The sequence below is a fragment of the Apium graveolens genome, chromosome 2 (genome assembly GCF_009905375.1).
Source record: "Apium graveolens cultivar Ventura chromosome 2, ASM990537v1, whole genome shotgun sequence".
NCBI lineage: Eukaryota > Viridiplantae > Streptophyta > Magnoliopsida > Apiales > Apiaceae > Apium > Apium graveolens.
In genome coordinates, this window is record NC_133648.1 from 307,080,718 (window position 1) to 307,097,821 (window position 17,104).

General features: G+C 37.1%; 3 protein-coding genes across 3 annotated transcripts; all 3 read right to left on the reverse strand.

Moving 5' to 3' along the window:
- Positions 1 to 693: 693 nt before the first annotated feature.
- LOC141702830 (uncharacterized) lies at positions 694 to 1,200 on the reverse strand. The gene has a single exon (XM_074506441.1). It carries the CDS (start codon positions 1,198 to 1,200, stop codon positions 694 to 696), a length of 507 nt encoding a protein of 168 aa, XP_074362542.1.
- Positions 1,201 to 2,139: 939 nt separating this feature from the next.
- On the reverse strand, positions 2,140 to 2,622 carry LOC141702838 (21 kDa protein-like). Its single transcript, XM_074506453.1, has one exon. The coding sequence runs from the start codon at positions 2,620 to 2,622 to the stop codon at positions 2,140 to 2,142; it is 483 nt and encodes a 160-aa protein (XP_074362554.1).
- Positions 2,623 to 8,457: 5,835 nt separating this feature from the next.
- On the reverse strand, positions 8,458 to 11,281 carry LOC141702851 (uncharacterized). Its single transcript, XM_074506465.1, has 6 exons — positions 11,021 to 11,281; positions 10,484 to 10,543; positions 10,235 to 10,345; positions 9,546 to 10,003; positions 9,028 to 9,278; positions 8,458 to 8,876 (listed from the first exon to the last, which is right to left on the reverse strand). Exons 1-6 carry the CDS (start codon positions 11,279 to 11,281, stop codon positions 8,458 to 8,460), a joined length of 1,560 nt encoding a protein of 519 aa, XP_074362566.1.
- Between the last annotated feature and the right edge of the window lie 5,823 nt (positions 11,282 to 17,104).

The window sequence follows — 17,104 nt, forward strand, 5'->3', positions numbered from 1 at the left end:
CTACCTCCTTAGTGAAAGGGTCCTGTAAGATACAGTTCTTTGTATCAAAACTTATATGAATCTTGCTAGTCTCAATTAACTTATTTATTAAAAGTAAATTATGATTAAATTCCTCAATATACAACACATCATAAAGAATTAGTCTTTCAGATAATTTCACATCACCTATCTTATCAACCACTTTAACATTCCCATATGGTAGTCCAACATTAACTGATGATTTTAAATCCCTTAAGGTAGAGAAAATATTTATATTCCCACACATGTGATCTGATGCTCCTGAATCTATTATCCAAAGTTCTTATTATAAGGTCTATAAACATTTACAACATTAGAGGCTAAGATTATACCTGCAAAGTTAGCCATTTTGTTCCCTCCTCCATTTGTCTGCTGAGAATTGAACATCTTTATCATCTCCTGTACTACTGCTGCAACCAACTTGCCATCTGGCTTGGTCTCTTTTCCACTTTCACTTCCACATTCCATCTCCAAAGGTTCATCTTGTTCATATTCAATCTCTTCTTTTCCCACATTAGCTGCATATCTCATACTTCCTTCATTCATCTTACCTTTCCCAGGGTTTCCAAACCATTCTGGATATCCAATCAGCTTGAAGCATTCATCAACAGTGTGTCCTTTCTTCTTGTATTGGTCACACCACTTCTTCATTTTCATCTCTTTACTTTCCATTTTCTATGCACCCGAGAAATTCTTACCTTGATTCATCCTTCCAACAGCAAAAGCACTTGCTTCTCCTACATATTGATTTTTAGCTACTTGTTTCTGTTTCTCAGCTTGTTGTACAAGATTAAATGCCCTGTTTAGAGTTGGCAAAGGCTCCATGGCCATGATATTTCCAGCTATGTTTTCATTCCTCTTGTTCAAGCCCATCACAAAATTTATAACCTTGTTTCTTTCTTGAATTTCCACAAACTTCTTTAAAAGGTTACTAGTGCATTTCTTCATTGCTGCACATGTGCATTCTGGAAGTCCTTCCACATCCTGTATTTCATCCCAGATCTGTTTGAGCTTAAAATAATACTCAGAAACAGACATGTTTTCTTGTTCCAAATTTTTGACTTGTTTCTTTAAAGAATACAAGAGAGGGGCATTAGTCTCTACATACCTTTCCTTCAGCTCATTCCATAATCTTTCTACAGAATCTATATAAATGAAACTGTTGGCAATTTTTTCATTCATAGATCTACATAGCCAACCTCTTAGCATGTAATCATTTCTTATCCAGAGGGCATATTTTGCATCATTGGAATCTGGTTTCTTTACTTTTCCTTCCAGAAATCCCAACTTGTTATTGGATCCTAAAGCCAGCTTTATGCTTCAGCTCCAATTGAGAAAGTTTTCACCATTGAAGATAACATTTCCCAGTGGTATATTAGCATTGTCTGAGTTTGCCAGAAAGAGTGGATCTGAGTATCCATTCTCATCCTTTGTTTCTCTATCTTTTGTTATCGTTTCTTCATTGTCTTTTGATGTCATCTTCAACTTCTTTCTTTGATCTTGAGATGATGAAGATAATATCTTGATATTTCAACCTACTTGCTCTGATACTATGAAGAAATATAAACAAAATAAGATGAAGTTTCTGAGAGAAAAATTTCTCTCTTTCTTGATCACTTTTCGATAAAAGAAACTAAGGAAACTTTGTTACATATATACAAAAACAACTCTCCCTGGAAGAGAGCTTGTCAACTAAAGAGACAAAATTTGAAACTACTTCCTAGCAGACAAGAACAGAAAATAAAGCTGTCAGCTAATGGAAAAATAAGACTAACAGTCATAACCTATACTACAATATAAATGTACAGGCCAGGAGGAGAGAAATAAGGAAGATGTCAAAAATGTAATGTGTCTCAAACGAATTAAAAAGGTGGCGTGACCTTAAAAGTTTAAACTAAAAGCATTAGAACCAATCTTCAGAACACAATTGAATCATTGCATCAGCAAACACTATATCATATATGACCTCTAACAACTGAATAGTTGTGCATGCATGATACAATGGATTTGTACATGTTTTTGACATAATTATAGCATATTACCACACACTATTAATTTAATTTCTATTTGTAGAAACCAGAGCACGCTATCACATAACACTAATAAAATTTTAGTTATGAACTATCCATGAAGAGAATTGTAGTTGTTGATTAAGGCTAAAGCATTGCTTATCAAATGAATAACATCTATAATCCTTCCTCTAACTACGTTCTTCGTGTTCCCTGCTTTCCCAGCAAACCCGTCCATCCAAGTGTCCTCGTCTGTCAGAGAAGTACTAACCCAAGTTTGTATGTTACTTATCAACAACGCGTAGTTTGGTGATCCATTAAGCTGACTCATCTCGCTCATGGATCTTTTAAGGTCTTCTATTGCGTCAGTCAACTCTTCAAGGAAATCTTTCATAGGCCCAACTTCCCTGGGATTCAGGCCAGGGGCTTTTGACAGCCTTACCATGGCAGCAGATATCGAAACCCCTTGATCCAGAGCGACTGAGAAAGCTGTATGCGCTAGAAGCCTAGGACTTGTCTGGATAGCACTTGTATGACTCGACAGTGAGGTGAAGCATAGACTAGGGTAAGTAGTCTTACTGCAAGAGGTTTTCATGAACTATGTGCTTGCCTTTTCGGCTCCATAGTCGATAGCCAAGCTTGAGCTTATGTATATACTAAAAGAAATAATTAGAAGAAAAACATTTTTACCAGAAACGATCTTTGTTGAGGAGCCTTCCATCTCACTTTTCCTTTGTAAGAGTTTAAAGGTTATCGATTAATGGAGTGATACGATGAAAGTGTTGGAATTATAATCTAAACACGTGTTATTTATTTTCCTATATTATGTGTCCAAATAAGTTGATGTGATGAATTAGTCATGATCAACGAGACTAGGTCTTAGTTATCTGTTTCTGTAGGTAGATATGTAGTCTTAGAGTAAGAATAGGATGTTCCTATTTTGTCCCAACGACATTTATCTTAGGAAGTAGTTTAAGTAGTCACCATCTCTTTCTTATTTCCATATATATTGCTTGTAAACACTGCTTTGAGGTACTCTGAAGTTTAATAACAAAAACTTGAGCTTGTCTCAAACTTGTGTGTGTTATTACTGTGATAGAGTTTATACGTGTGGGTTACTTCAAGTCTCTACATTGTGGTATCAGAGCTACGGAACACCATTGTGTTTATGTCTAAAGCAACGCCAATGGATGTGAATAAACTGAAATGAGGATCAGTAGGGTTGAGTTACCCAACACTGACAAGGGAAAATTACACCGCTTGGTCTATGAAGATGAGGGTCTTTATACAAGCGCAGGGAGTGTGGGACGTAATTGAACCCAGTGACTCAAAGACTCCAGTTGATGTGAAAATAGACAAGATCGCATTGGCCATGATCTATCAGGGAATACCTGAGGATGTTCAGTTGTCTTTGGCAGAAAAAAGGACTGCAAAAGATATTTGGGATGCTATTAAAACCCTGTGTCAAGGCGCTGAGAGGGTTAAGTCTGGATGAATTCAAACCTTAAAGGAGGAGTTTGAAGCCTTGGTAATGAAAGATACCAATCAGTTGGATGATTTTGTGATGAAAATTAGTGGGTTGGTATCAAACATTCGAGCACTCGGAGATACAGTAAGTAAAAGCTATGTTGTGAAGAAATTGTTACTTGATGTCCCGTCGAAATTTTTACAGATTGCTTCAACGATTGAGCAATTCGGAAACCTTGAGACGATGTCAGTAGAAGAGACTATTGGGTCACTTAAGGCTCATGAGGAAAGGATAAAAGGTCAGTCAGAATATAAGGGAGATCAGATGATGCTGACAGAGATGAATGGGCGAGAAGAGAGAATATTGAAGGAAAACTCCTGTTTACAAAGATGGAATGGAAAAATCACTTGGCTAAAGGACAAGGAAATTATGATGGATCTGCAAACTCAAAGGCACGTTGGGGACAAGACAAAAGCCGTGTACGATGTTATAATTGTCAGAACTATGGTCACTATGCAGAAGAGTGCAAAAAACCCAGGAAGGACAGGGAGAAAAAAATAGAGGTGAATCTATCACAAGCTGACTTTGTTGGAGATGAGCCATCATTACTATTGTCTGAATGTGAACAGAAAGGGAAGAAAGGACTGATACTGTTGAATGAAAGGGACGTTATTCCAGTATTAAAACAACACGGGACCAATGAGGATAACACTAACATATGGTACCTCGACAATGGGGAGAGCAGCCATATGACTGGACAACGGAAGAAATTTAGTGACACGGATGAAAATGTAACCGGGGAGGTACGTTTTGGTGATGGTTCTATGGTTCAAATTAAGGGGAGAGGATCTGTCAAACTGAACTGCAAGAATGGTGAAACTCGATATCTAAGAGAGGTATACTAAATCCCTTCTCTTTGTAATAACATTATAAGCTTAGGGAAGCTCTCAGAAGAAGGAAACAAAGTAGTTTTGCAAGGTGATTTTCTGTGGGTTCGTGATAATGATGGAAATCTGTTGATGAAAGTAAAGCGTACAACAAATAGGTTGTATAAACTTAAAATCGAAAGAAGTGACTCTGTTGAGACAGAAGGTGGGGAACCCGTATGTATGCTATCAAAAGTCGAGAAGGACTCATGGCTTTGGCACTCTCGCTTAGGCCATGTAAATTTTGCTGCGTTGGTTCTCATGTCCAAAGAAGAAATGGCCTATGGGCTACCAAGACTAACTCAGCCAAAAAGGAAGTGCGAAGGCTGTCTAATGTCCAAACAAACTCATAGCCCTTTTCCTTCACAAGAAAATTTCAATGCCAAGTGTGTGCTTGAGCTAATACATGGAGATATTTGTGGCCCATTCACACCACCAACTTCATCAGGTAACAAGTTTTTCTTGCTGTTAGTAGATGATTACAGTCATTTTATGTGGGTCTATTTTCTGAAAGCTAAAAATGAAGCATTCGAAGCTTTCAAGAAATTCAGGAAAACGGCTGAGAAAGATTTAAAACAAGAGATAAAAGTACTAAGAACTGACCGTGGGGGTGAGTTCTGCTCTAATACCTTCAAAAATTATTATTAGGAATTTGGTAACCAGAAACATTACACTGCTCCGTACTCGCCACAGCAGAATGGTGTAGTCGAGAGTCGAAATAGGACGGTTGTGGCAATGGTGAGAAGTTTTTTAAAGGAGAAGAAGATGCCATAACATTCTGGGGAGAAGCTGTGAGACACTCTGTATATATCCTGAACATGTTACCAACTCGAGCAGTAACAGGGAAGACACCATATGAAGCCTTAAAAGAAAAGAAACCCCACCTGCGCCACGTGAAAGTATTTGGCTGCATCACACACATGAAACTACCAGGGGTTCAAATAGGGAAGTTAGATGACAGAAGCAAGGTTGTGATCTGTTTGGGTAGTGAACCAGGAACTAAGGCCCATCGTTTGTATGATCCAAACAGTGGATCAATTTACGTAAGTCGGGATGTCGTGTTCGAAGAGGACAAGAATTGGCCTTGGGAATTGTTATCACAGGAAGGTACACAAACTTTTGATGTTTATACTCCATCTAGCAACTCTTTTTCAGAATTTGACCAAATAGAGTCGACTATGAACTCTGGGAGAGTTTTAACACCTGTTTCAACACCTGTACAACATCGTGGCGGTGACTTCACCAGTCATGACATGTCTGAGAATTCTGCGTCAAGTGAGGGACCGAGACGGATGAGGCTTCTAACTGAAGTATATGATGAGGCTCCGGAAGTTGAGTTAGCTGATGAAGAACTTTTGATGGCGGCAGTTGGTGAACCAAACTCGTATAAGCAGACTGCTACAGAGGTTGAGTGGAGGAATGCAATAAGGACAGAAATTGATGCGATTGAGCAGAATAATACATGAGAGTTGACAGAATTACCTGCTGGCCCCATGTCACAACCCCTTCTTAAAATTAGAAAGAGATATTACTTATAATCCATAAACCTACACACAGAGCACTAATATATTTCTAAACAAAAATTAAACAGTCTAAAAATCTCCAAAAATAATATTAAATCTCCAAAATGTCTAAATCAAATATATAAATGCTGAAATCTCTAATAAGTAATTAAATCTAGATACGGATAAAGTCTGAAATCCTAAACAATAAATAGGGTAGCTATCCATCGCACAGTCCCAAATCCCCCTAAGCACCTGCCAGAAAAAGAATACGGCATGAGCCAAACGCCCAGTACGGATTTGGAATACAATTTATAAAATAAGAGATCAGAAATAAATAATCAGCAATTTATAATAAAACAACAATTTTAAGAATAAGTAAGGCTGAAGCAACGAGGGGTTAGGATATTTGATACCGAGATCAGAACAAATACAAATACACACATCATAGGGTACCTAATGCGTGCAACAGAATGGATAACGTGTACGGCATATACAACGTCACCATAAACCAAATCACAAATCAAACTTTGGATGCACCCACGTATCCTGAACAAATATCAAATGGCCAAAAGCTCCTCCCAAGAGCTAACAAAAGGATGCGCCGTGACCAATCACACTGTCACGGAAGTGTCATGTCATTGGTACCGCAATGACATGGCTGTAGTACCCCTACAACTGGTTAACTCGGTATACCCTATATTTCTAAGGGTTCAAATAAAAATATTCTCGCAAATTTAAAATCACCTGAGACAATTAATTTAAATTTCCAAAATAGAGGGTGTTATAGATAAATTTTGAAAACCACATAAATAGATATTTAAAATTTTCAAATCAGTTTTAAAACAATTTTCGAAAGTCAGAACAAGTCAAATCAAATATTGAATGAGCAGGATACAGAAGAACTGAACGAATCAAATATTTCTAAATACTAAGAGGAGTAGCGCTGAATAAAAAGGGGACAGAATCCGTACCTCGAATATCGCAAACTTTAATGCTAACTAAATACGTGAACGATCCGTTAATTTCCTGGTCCCCGATCTAAATTATAAAAATACAATCTATTATTAACATACAATTTCATATGTATATTATTATTTTATTTATTTATTGAGACATTCATTCGTCAACTTAAACTCAAAGGACATATCTGAATTTATATTAATGCATTCGACTTATGAGCAAACAAAAACCAACAGAGATGAGTACCAACATTGATTCATACGAATAAGATAGTCATCACACATGGCTACTCACTTATTAGTATAAATATTAGAACTATGACCTGGACATACTTTAGCTATTAGAATAGAAAAGGTAAATCAATACAACTTTGGCGCATACAGTTTAATAAATTAATTGCTAATATCTTATGAATGTACATACAGTGACTTTATTGAACACCTCTGATGATCTAATGAAACATGTAAATAGACCCCAACTACAACCCTGTACCAGGAAACCAATCATGTAATCATGTATCAATAATCTTACAAAATTAAATAATTAAATAAAATATAAAAATAAAATATATGAGGAGAAAAATAAGCTTGTTCTCAAATATTAGATTTACATAAAAATTTATATATATATTTTCAACCCAAAACTATGACCCTGAATCAATTCACATAGTTGGATATATATCAATTATCACAGATTTGGATATCATGAATTTATAACAGTGTTAGCAATAATAATAATAATATAATACTAAGAATTAATAATACGTAATACTGATTTAATGACATAAATTTATAAATACACTATTAAAAAAAATAGCATCAAACAATCATACCATTGATTTTCATGGAAATAGGTCCAAGGTGTCAAGTAAATTTGATAATAATCTTTACTTTTAAAACTATGCTACTCACGCATAGACCATTAAAGTGTAGTATTGCAGAGTAATATGCATGGTACATAATCTATCAAATAGGCGAGCATAGGCATCATCTTCAATTTGTATGTGCTCTATCAATCAATTAACATGTGTAATGCCTTATTGTACAACTAATTATAATAATAGAGAATTAAGAAATACCTAATGTCGTGGACACAACTTACTACAACACCTATCGCCCCTGTTTTCCTTTAACTCTCACCCCGCGGCTTCTTTAGGTTTTTTTATACGAAACTCGAATGCTACACAATGACCGAATAGATTAATATATAGAGTACTTAATATCCTATGATATTTAGAATTTTAATAATAACTAAACTACCTGACATAAATCCTTTTTAAGATCTAATTAATATATTAGAGCACTATTCAAATTATAATTATAATTCAAATCATATAAATTTTAATATTTACCATTATTATTATTATTAATATAAAATTCACGTGTATTACTTATATACCCCCTTAAAAAGGATTCTGTCCCCGGAATCAAACGAAACTAAATACTCGTACCTGAATCGAATAAATGCGGATATTTCTCACGAATAGATTCTTCTAATTCCCAAGTAGCCTCTCTCTAAGAATGATTTTTCCACAAAACTTTCATAAATGGAATGGTATTCTTCCTCAAAATTCACTCCTCTCGAGCTAAGATAGCCTCAGCTTCTTCCTCACAAGAAAGATCTTCTCTAATCTTATGCAATGGATATTGAACTACGTGTAACAGATGATATTTATAGCCCCTCAAAATGGACACATGAAACACATTATGCACATGAGATAGTTGTGGTGGTAACGTAACTCTATAAGATACTTTCCCTACTTTCTCCATAACATCAAAAGGTCCAACATATCTCGGACTAAGCTTCCCCTTCACACCAAAACGCTTCACACCCTTACAAGGTGACACCTTTAAGAACACATGATCACCTGGCTTATATCCACCAAACTTCCGATGTTGATCCGCATAACTCTTTTGACGTGATCGGACTTCCTTCAGAATTTCTTTAACTTTCTCTACCTTCTCATTAGTGATTTTAACCAGCTCTGGTCCTTCAATGACTCTCTCAGCAACCTCATCCCAACAAGATGGTGCCCTACACCTTTCTACCATACAAAGCCTCAAATGGTGGCATACCGATACTCGCGTGCCAACTGTTATTATACGCAAACTCAACAAGATATAAATACTTATCCTAGTCACCTGTCCACTCCAAAGCGCATGCCCTCAACATATCTTCCAACGTCTGGATCGTCCTTTCTGACTGTCCATCGGTCTGCGGATGATAAGTTGTACTAAAATTAAGCCTCGTACCCCAAGCTTGCTGTAATCCCTTCCAAAAACATGATTTAAATCTTGTATCCCTGTCAGAAACTATTGACACGGGAACGCCATGAAGTCTAACGATATCTTGCTGAAAAATATCTGCTAACTCATGAACATGAGTAGTCTCCCTAATAGGCAAGAAGTGAGCGGACTTAGTAAGTCTATCAACCATTAACCATATGACATCGTTCTTCTTGAAAGTCCTCGGCAAATGAGTCACAAAATCCATAGTAATCTTTTCCCACTTCCAAACTGGAATATCTAGTTGTTGCAATGGTCCACTAGGCCTCTAATGGTCTATATTCACTTGTTGACATGTAAGACATTTTCCCACAAATTCTGCTATATCTCCCTTCATTCTACTCCACCAAAAGTGCTTCTTCAAATCCCTATACATCTTAGTGGAACCTAGATGAATAGAAAATGAAGAACTATGAGCCTCCTTCATAATTTCCTCATGAATCATCGGGTCCGCGGGCATGCACAATTTTCCACCCAACCATATCACACCCTCATCATCAACATGAAAATGTGTTTGCTTTCCACCTGCCACCTCAGATCTAATAGCTTCCAAACCTGTATCATTCTTCTGGGCTTCCTTAACCTTTGAAACAAGGTTTGGTTCCACTTTCAAATTTGCAATGCTACCATTTGATCCTCTAACATACAACTCCACACCCAAGCGCTCCAAATCTGAAACAAGGTACGGCAGAGTAATGAGAGATGCAACACTCCCCAAGTTCTTCCTACTCAGAGTGTCTGCCACTACATTCGCCTTTCCTGGATGATACTGAATATAAGCATCATAATCCTTAAGAAGTTTAAGCCACCTTCGCTGCCTCATATTAAGCTCCTTTTGGGTAAAAATGTATTTGAGACTCTTGTGATCAGTAAAGATGTCACAAGTCTCTCCATATAAATAATGCCTCCAAATCTTCAAAGCAAAGACCACATCCACTAACTCCAAGTCATGGGTAGGATAGTTCACCTCATAAGGTTTAAGTTGCCTAGAGGCGTAAGAAATCACTTTCCCATGCTGCATAAGAACACACCCCAATCCTCTCTTAGAAGCATCACTATAAACCTGAAAACCTCCAGTCCCTGATGGCAACACAAGTATTGGAGCAGACACCAACCTCTTTTTCAACTCTTGAAAGCTCTTCTCACGATCATCATTCCACTCAAACTTAATGCCCTACCTCATGAGTTGAGTCAATGGTAAAGCTATGAAAGAGAAACCTTCTACAAAGCGCCTATAATAACCTGCTAAACCCAAGAAACTCCTCACCTCCGTCACATTGCTAGGTCTGGGCCAATTAGTAATAGCCTAAACTTTCGCAGGATCCAACTCAATGCCTCTACCAGACACAATATGTCCCAAGAATGCCACTTCCTTCAACCAGAATTCACACTTGGAAAATTTCACAAACAACTTCTTCTCCCTCAAAATTTCAAGTACAGTACGTAAATGATCCTCTCTGCTCCTAGAGTATATCAAGATATCATCGATGAAGACCACCACGAATTTATCCAGATAATCACGAAAGACCCAATTCATCAAATCCATAAATATCGCTGGTGCATTCATCAACCCAAAGAACATCACGAGAAACTCATAATGACCATAACTAGTGCGAAATGCAGTCTTCGGAATCTCTTCCTCCCTAACTCGTAACTGATGGTAACCAGATCTCAAATCTATCTTCGAAAAGTACTTTGCCCCTTGCAACTGATCAAACAAGTCATCAATGCGTGGCAAAGGATACTTGTTTCTAACAGTCACCTTATTCAACTCTCTATAGTTAATGCACAATCTCATGGAACCATCTTTCTTCTTCACAAATAATACAGGAGCTCCCCACGGAGACACACTTGGCCTGATAAATCCCCTATCCAACAACTCCTGCAACTGCTCCTTCAATTTTTGTAACTCAAGTGGCGCCATCCGGTAAGGCGCCTTAGAAATAGGCTCAACACCCGGAACAAGTTCAATAGTAAACTCCACCTCCCTATATGGCGGCAAACCTGGTAGCTCATCGGGGAACACATCTTCATACTCCCTGACAACTGGATAATCCTCGATGCGAGGTTCATCCTTCGATGTATCCTTGATGAAAGCAAGGGTAGCCATCACAACCCTTAGACAACAATTTACTCGCCTTTAGAGCATAAATTAATTTAACCTCCCCCTTCGGCTGAGACCCTTGGTATACAAATTATGGTTTATCTGCATCCCCAAAGATCACCCTTTTTCCTTGACAATCAATTGTGGCACGATGTTCACTCAACCAATCCATGCCCAAGATAATGTCAAAGTCATGCATCTCCATTGGAAGCAAGTTAACCTTAAGATTTCTATCTCCAACAACTATTGGACACTCTGGATATATATCAGATATAATAACAGAATTCCCCATTGGGGTAGCAATAGACATATGAGGATATAATAATGAAGGTGCAACGGCAAGATGACGAACAAACAATAAAGACACAACAGAATGGGTCGAACCAGTATCAAATAACACATAAGCATCACGTCTTCCAATAAGAAGTGTTCCTGAAATGGTACCTGAATTAGCTGCTGCCTGATTTGCAGTCAATGCAAACACTCTGGCTGTAGGATTCTGCTGACTGCCACTGCCACTACCACCGCCAGCTCATCCTCCACCAGTGTTGTAGGACACTTTATAATCCTTTGCCCTATGGGACATGCTACCGCACAAGAAACAAGCCCCAGTATGTCTGTAACAAGCTCTACCTAGATGATGTCCACCACATGTAGCACAAGGAGCCACTGGAATCATATTGGGGTTTCCCCCGTACACTGAGTAACGACTTTGACCCTGTTGCCGATTCTGCCACTGCCTAGGCTGCTTCTGTCGTACTGCTGATTCTGATTCTGACCAACATACTGATTTCGACCGTGGAATGACTGACCACCCCTATTCTGATTTTATCTGCGCCACTGTCCCTGCTGACCACTCTGACCTCCATACCACTGTCTACCCTGTACAAAACCCTGATTATCCCTAGCCCTCTTATTACCACTGTTAGACCTGGAAGTCCTGAAATCTATGCGCTCCTTCTCAATGTCCTTTGCTGCATCAGCCACCTCTGCCACCTTATCAAATTTAACTTCAGCCCCCATTTAAATTTATCAGCCTGTTATGCAGCAGTCCCTGCAACTGTCCCAGCAAATCCAGCCAACCTTATAAACCTCGCCATATAATCAGTAATGCTCTCATCATGGTGCTGCACAATAGAATGAAATTCCCTCAAATAAGCCTTCTTATCAGCATTAGAGAAGTACTGCACATAAAATACTTCCTTGAATCCATGCCATTCCAAAGCCTCTACATATTGCACCCCTTTAGTAGCTTTCACTCCTCTCCACCACCTCTGAGCATCCCCCACCAACTTATACACAGCTAACCTAACCTTCTGAATCTCATCACAACCCAGTGCATCAAAAATCTTTTCGAGATGAACAATCCAATTTTCAGCATCAATAGGAGTCGGTGTTGCACTAAAAGAGTCTAGTTTCTGCTTCACAAACCTCTCCAACTATACGAACAGCTCCAGCTGATGGCCCTGACCATTCTGATTCTGATTCTCATTGTCATTCTGATTTCCGTGTCCATTTTGATTTCCCTCTCCATTCTGATTTCCTTCTTCATTCTGATTTCCCTCTCCATTCTGATTTCCCTGGTTTGCCAAAGCCTGTTGTACAGCCTGAGCCACTGCTTGCCCTATCATCTCAGTAAGCTGAGCGGGGTCAATATAAAAGGATCACGTCTAGGAGGCATCTACAATATAAGATAGCGAACGAATGAAGATTACGAGAATAAATATGATGAATCGGTCACAAACAGATTTCAAAATGATGAAGTAGAATGAAAAGAAATTAAATAGAACACCCATCCTATCATCTACTCAAACTCACAGGTCAACCTAAGTAGGTTTTCTACAAGAAAGAACCTGGCTCTGATATCATCTCTGTCACACCCCCTTCTTAAAATTAGAAAGAGATATTACTTATAATCCATAAACCTACACACAGAGCACTAATATATTTCTAAACAAAAATTAAACAGTCTAAAAATCTCCAAAAATAATATTAAATCTCCAAAATGTCTAAATCAAATATATAAATGCTGAAATCTCTAATAAGTAATTAAATCTAGATACTGATAAAGTCTGAAATCCTAAACAATAAATAGGGTAGCTCTCCATCGCACAGTCCCAAATCCCCCTAAGCACCTGCCAGAAAAAGAATACGGCATGAGCCAAACGCCCAGTACGGATTTGAAATACAATTTATAAAACAAGAGATCAGAAATAAATAATCAGCAATTTATAATAAAACAACAATTTTAAGAATAAGTAAGGCTGAAGCAACGAGGGGTTAGGATATTTCATACCGAGATCAGAACAAATACAAATACACACATCATAGGATACCTAATGCGTGCAACAGAATGGATAACGTGTATGGCATATACAACATCACCATAAACCAAACCACAAATCAAACTCTGGGTGCACCCACGTATCCTGAACAAATATCAAATGGCCAAAAGCTCCTCCCAAGAGCTAACAGAAGGATACGCCGTGACCAATCACACTGTGACGGAAGTGTCATGTCATTAGTGCCGCAATGACATGACTGTAGTACCCCTACAGCTGGTTAACTCGGTATACCCTATATCTCTAAGGGTTCAAATAAAAATATTCTCGCAAATTTAAAATCACCTAAGACAATTAATTTAAATTTCCAAAACAGAGGGTGTCATAGATAAATTTTGAAAACCACATAAACAAATATTTAAAATTTTTAAATCAATTTTAAAATAATTTTCGGAAGTCAGAACAAGTCAAATCAAATATTGAATGAGCAGGATACAGAAGAACTGAACGAATCAAATATTTCTAAATACTAAGAGGGATAGCGCTGAATAAAAAATGGACAGAATCCGTACCTCGAATATCGCAAACTTTAATGCTAACTAAATACGTGAACGATCCGCTAATTTCCTGGTCCCCGATCTAAATTATAAAAATACAATCTATTATTAATATACAATTTCATATGTATATTATTATTTTATTTATTTATTGAGACATTCATTCGTCAACTTAAACTCAAAGGACATATCTGAATTTATATTAATGCATTCGACTTATGAGCAAACTAAAACCAACAGAGATGAGTACCAACATTGATTCATACGAATAAGATAGTCATCACACATGGCCCCTCACTTATTAGTATAAATATAAGAACTATGACCTGGACATACTTTAGTTATTAGAATAGAAAAAGTAAATCAATACAACTTTGACGCATACAGTTTAATAAATTAATTGCTAATATCTTATGAATGTACATACAGTGACTTTATTGAACACTCCTGATGATGTAATGAAACATTTAAATAGACCCCAATTACAACCCTGTATCAGGAAACCAATCATGTAATCATGTATCAATAATCTTACAAAATCAAATAATTAAATAAAATATAAAAATAAAATATATGAGGAGAAAAATAAGCTTGTTCTCAAATATTATATTTACATAAAAATTTATATATATATTTTCAACCCAAAACTATGACCCTGAATCAATTCACACAGTTGGATATATATCAATTATCACATATTTGAATATCATGAATTTATAATAGTGTTAGCAATAATAATAATTATAAAATACTACTAAGAATTAATAATACGTAATACTGATTTAATGACATAAATTTATAAATACACTATTAAAAAAAATAGCATCAAACAATCATACCATTGATTTTCATGGAAATAGGTCCATGGTGTCATGTAAATTTGATAATAATCTTTACTTTTAAAACTATGCTACTCACACATAGACCATTAAACTGTAGTATTGCAGAGTAATATGCATGGTACATAATCTATCAAATAGGCAAGCATAAGCATCATCTTCGATTTGTATGTGCTCTATCAACCAATTAACATGTGTAATGCCTTATTGTACAACTAATTATAATAATAGAGAATTAAGAATTACCTGATGTCGTGGACACAACTTACTACAACACCTATCGCCCCTGTTTTCCTTTAACTTTCACCCTGCGGCTTCTTTAGGTTTTTTTTATACGAAACTCGAATGCTACACAATGACCGAATAGATTAATATATAGAGTACCTAATATCCTACGATATTTAGAATTTTAATAATAACTAAACTACCTGACATAAATCCTTTTTAAGATCTAATTAATTTATTAGAGCACTATTCAAATTATAATTATAATTCAAATCATATAAATTTTAATATTTACCATTATTACTATTATTATTAATATAAAATTCACATGTATTACACCCAAGGCAATCGGCCTTAAATGGGTTTTCAATCTTAAAAGAGATATTGATGGGAACATTATAAAACACAAAGTGCGCCTAGTCGCTAAAGGGTATGTACAAGAACGGGGAATTGACTGTGAAGAAGCCTTTGCACCCGTTACCAGACTTGAGATGGTAAGGCTGCTACTTGCATTGGCTGCGAAAAACTCATGGGAAGTTCACCATCTCGATGGTAAATCCGTATTTTTAAATGGGGAACTGCAGGAGGAAGTTTATGTAGTTCAACCAGAAGGATTTGTGAAGAGGGGGCATGAATACAAGGTTTACATAAAGCTCTATACGGTTTACGCCAAGCACCCAGGGCTTTGTATGCTCATCTAAGCAAGTGTTTGAAAGAATTGAGCTTTGTGAAATGCCCATATGAACACGTTGTATACACGAGAAGAGAAGGAGGGGAAGTTCTTGTGGTTGCTTTCTACGTAGATGATCTTTTAATTACTGGAACAAATACTTCAAACATTAGTAAGTTCAAGAAAGAGATGAGCAGTGTATTTGATATGAGCGATCTGGGGCGTTTGAACTATTATCTAGGCATGGAGGTGAATCAGAAAGATGGTTATACTGAGCTTAAGCAGACCGGATATGCAAAGAAACTGGTGGAGAAGGCAGAAGTGACAGGCTGTAACACAGTAAAGTATCCCATGGAACCTTTGGAGAAACTAAACAAGGACGAAGGGGGAAAAGCAGTAAACTCTACTCAGTTCAAATCGATGGTGGGAGGCCTTAGATATCTCGTGTTCACGAGACCTGATATAGCATATTCCGTTGGGGTGGTAAGTAGGTTTATGGAAAGACCAACTGAGATGTATCTAGCCGCAGTTAAACGCATCATTCGGTATATTAGTGGAACTTTCGACTTTGGTTTAGTGTACACAAAGGGCGAGGGAAATTATTTGCTTTCGGGGTATTCTGATAGTGATCTTGCTGGGAATGTGGATGATAGAAAATCGACTGGAGGTATGGCTTTTTACAAAATAGGAACACCCTATTCTTACTCTAAGACTACATATTTACCTACATAAAAACAGTAAACTACTTGTGACACAATTCTGTGGCGAAGTTAATCTTCTGATCCAATTATTCAGCTAAATTTGACTGTGGCCCCACAGGCGGCACAGCTAGATAACTTTCCTGTGAACCAGGAATGGAGCTGTAAGAACTTATACAATATGCTTGAATTGTTTGACACATTTGCCTGCTTTTGTTTTTAATAATTAATCTTAGTCCCCGTGCAAGGGGCGATGAACCAAATTGTTTATCATAGAAATCGACTGACTGTAGCATTCCGGCTGCTAGGAATTTCATCTTCTTCTCTTCTAATTCATTCTGTCACCTTTCAAATAATCGGTTCAAATTTCTCTATATCCATTCCAAGAATTAGGTTTCGAATGTTGAATTAGATTTAAATATTGCAATACTAGATCTGACTTTGTTGAATGTATAATTGCAGCAGTCTTAAAATTTACTTAGACTTGCATGCACCGAATACTACCAAAAATAGCCACCATGCTCGCATGACTACGTACAAATGGTGGAAGGAAATATG

Bases quoted from the DNA above. Each gene is read 5' to 3' on its own strand.
- LOC141702830 (XM_074506441.1), bottom strand. From the start codon at position 1,200: ATGAATGAAAAAATTGCCAACAGTTTCATTTATATAGATTCTGTAGAA.
- LOC141702838 (XM_074506453.1), bottom strand. From the start codon at position 2,622: ATGAAAACCTCTTGCAGTAAGACTACTTACCCTAGTCTATGCTTCACC.
- LOC141702851 (XM_074506465.1), bottom strand. From the start codon at position 11,281: ATGGCTACCCTTGCTTTCATCAAGGATACATCGAAGGATGAACCTCGC. The intron at 10,544-11,020 runs GTGTCTCCGTGG...TTCTGGTTGAAG, and splicing joins GGGGATTTATCAGGCCAAGT to GAAGTGGCATTCTTGGGACA. The intron at 10,346-10,483 runs GTTTAGGCTATT...CTCATGAGGTAG, and splicing joins TTGAGTTGGATCCTGCGAAA to GGCATTAAGTTTGAGTGGAA.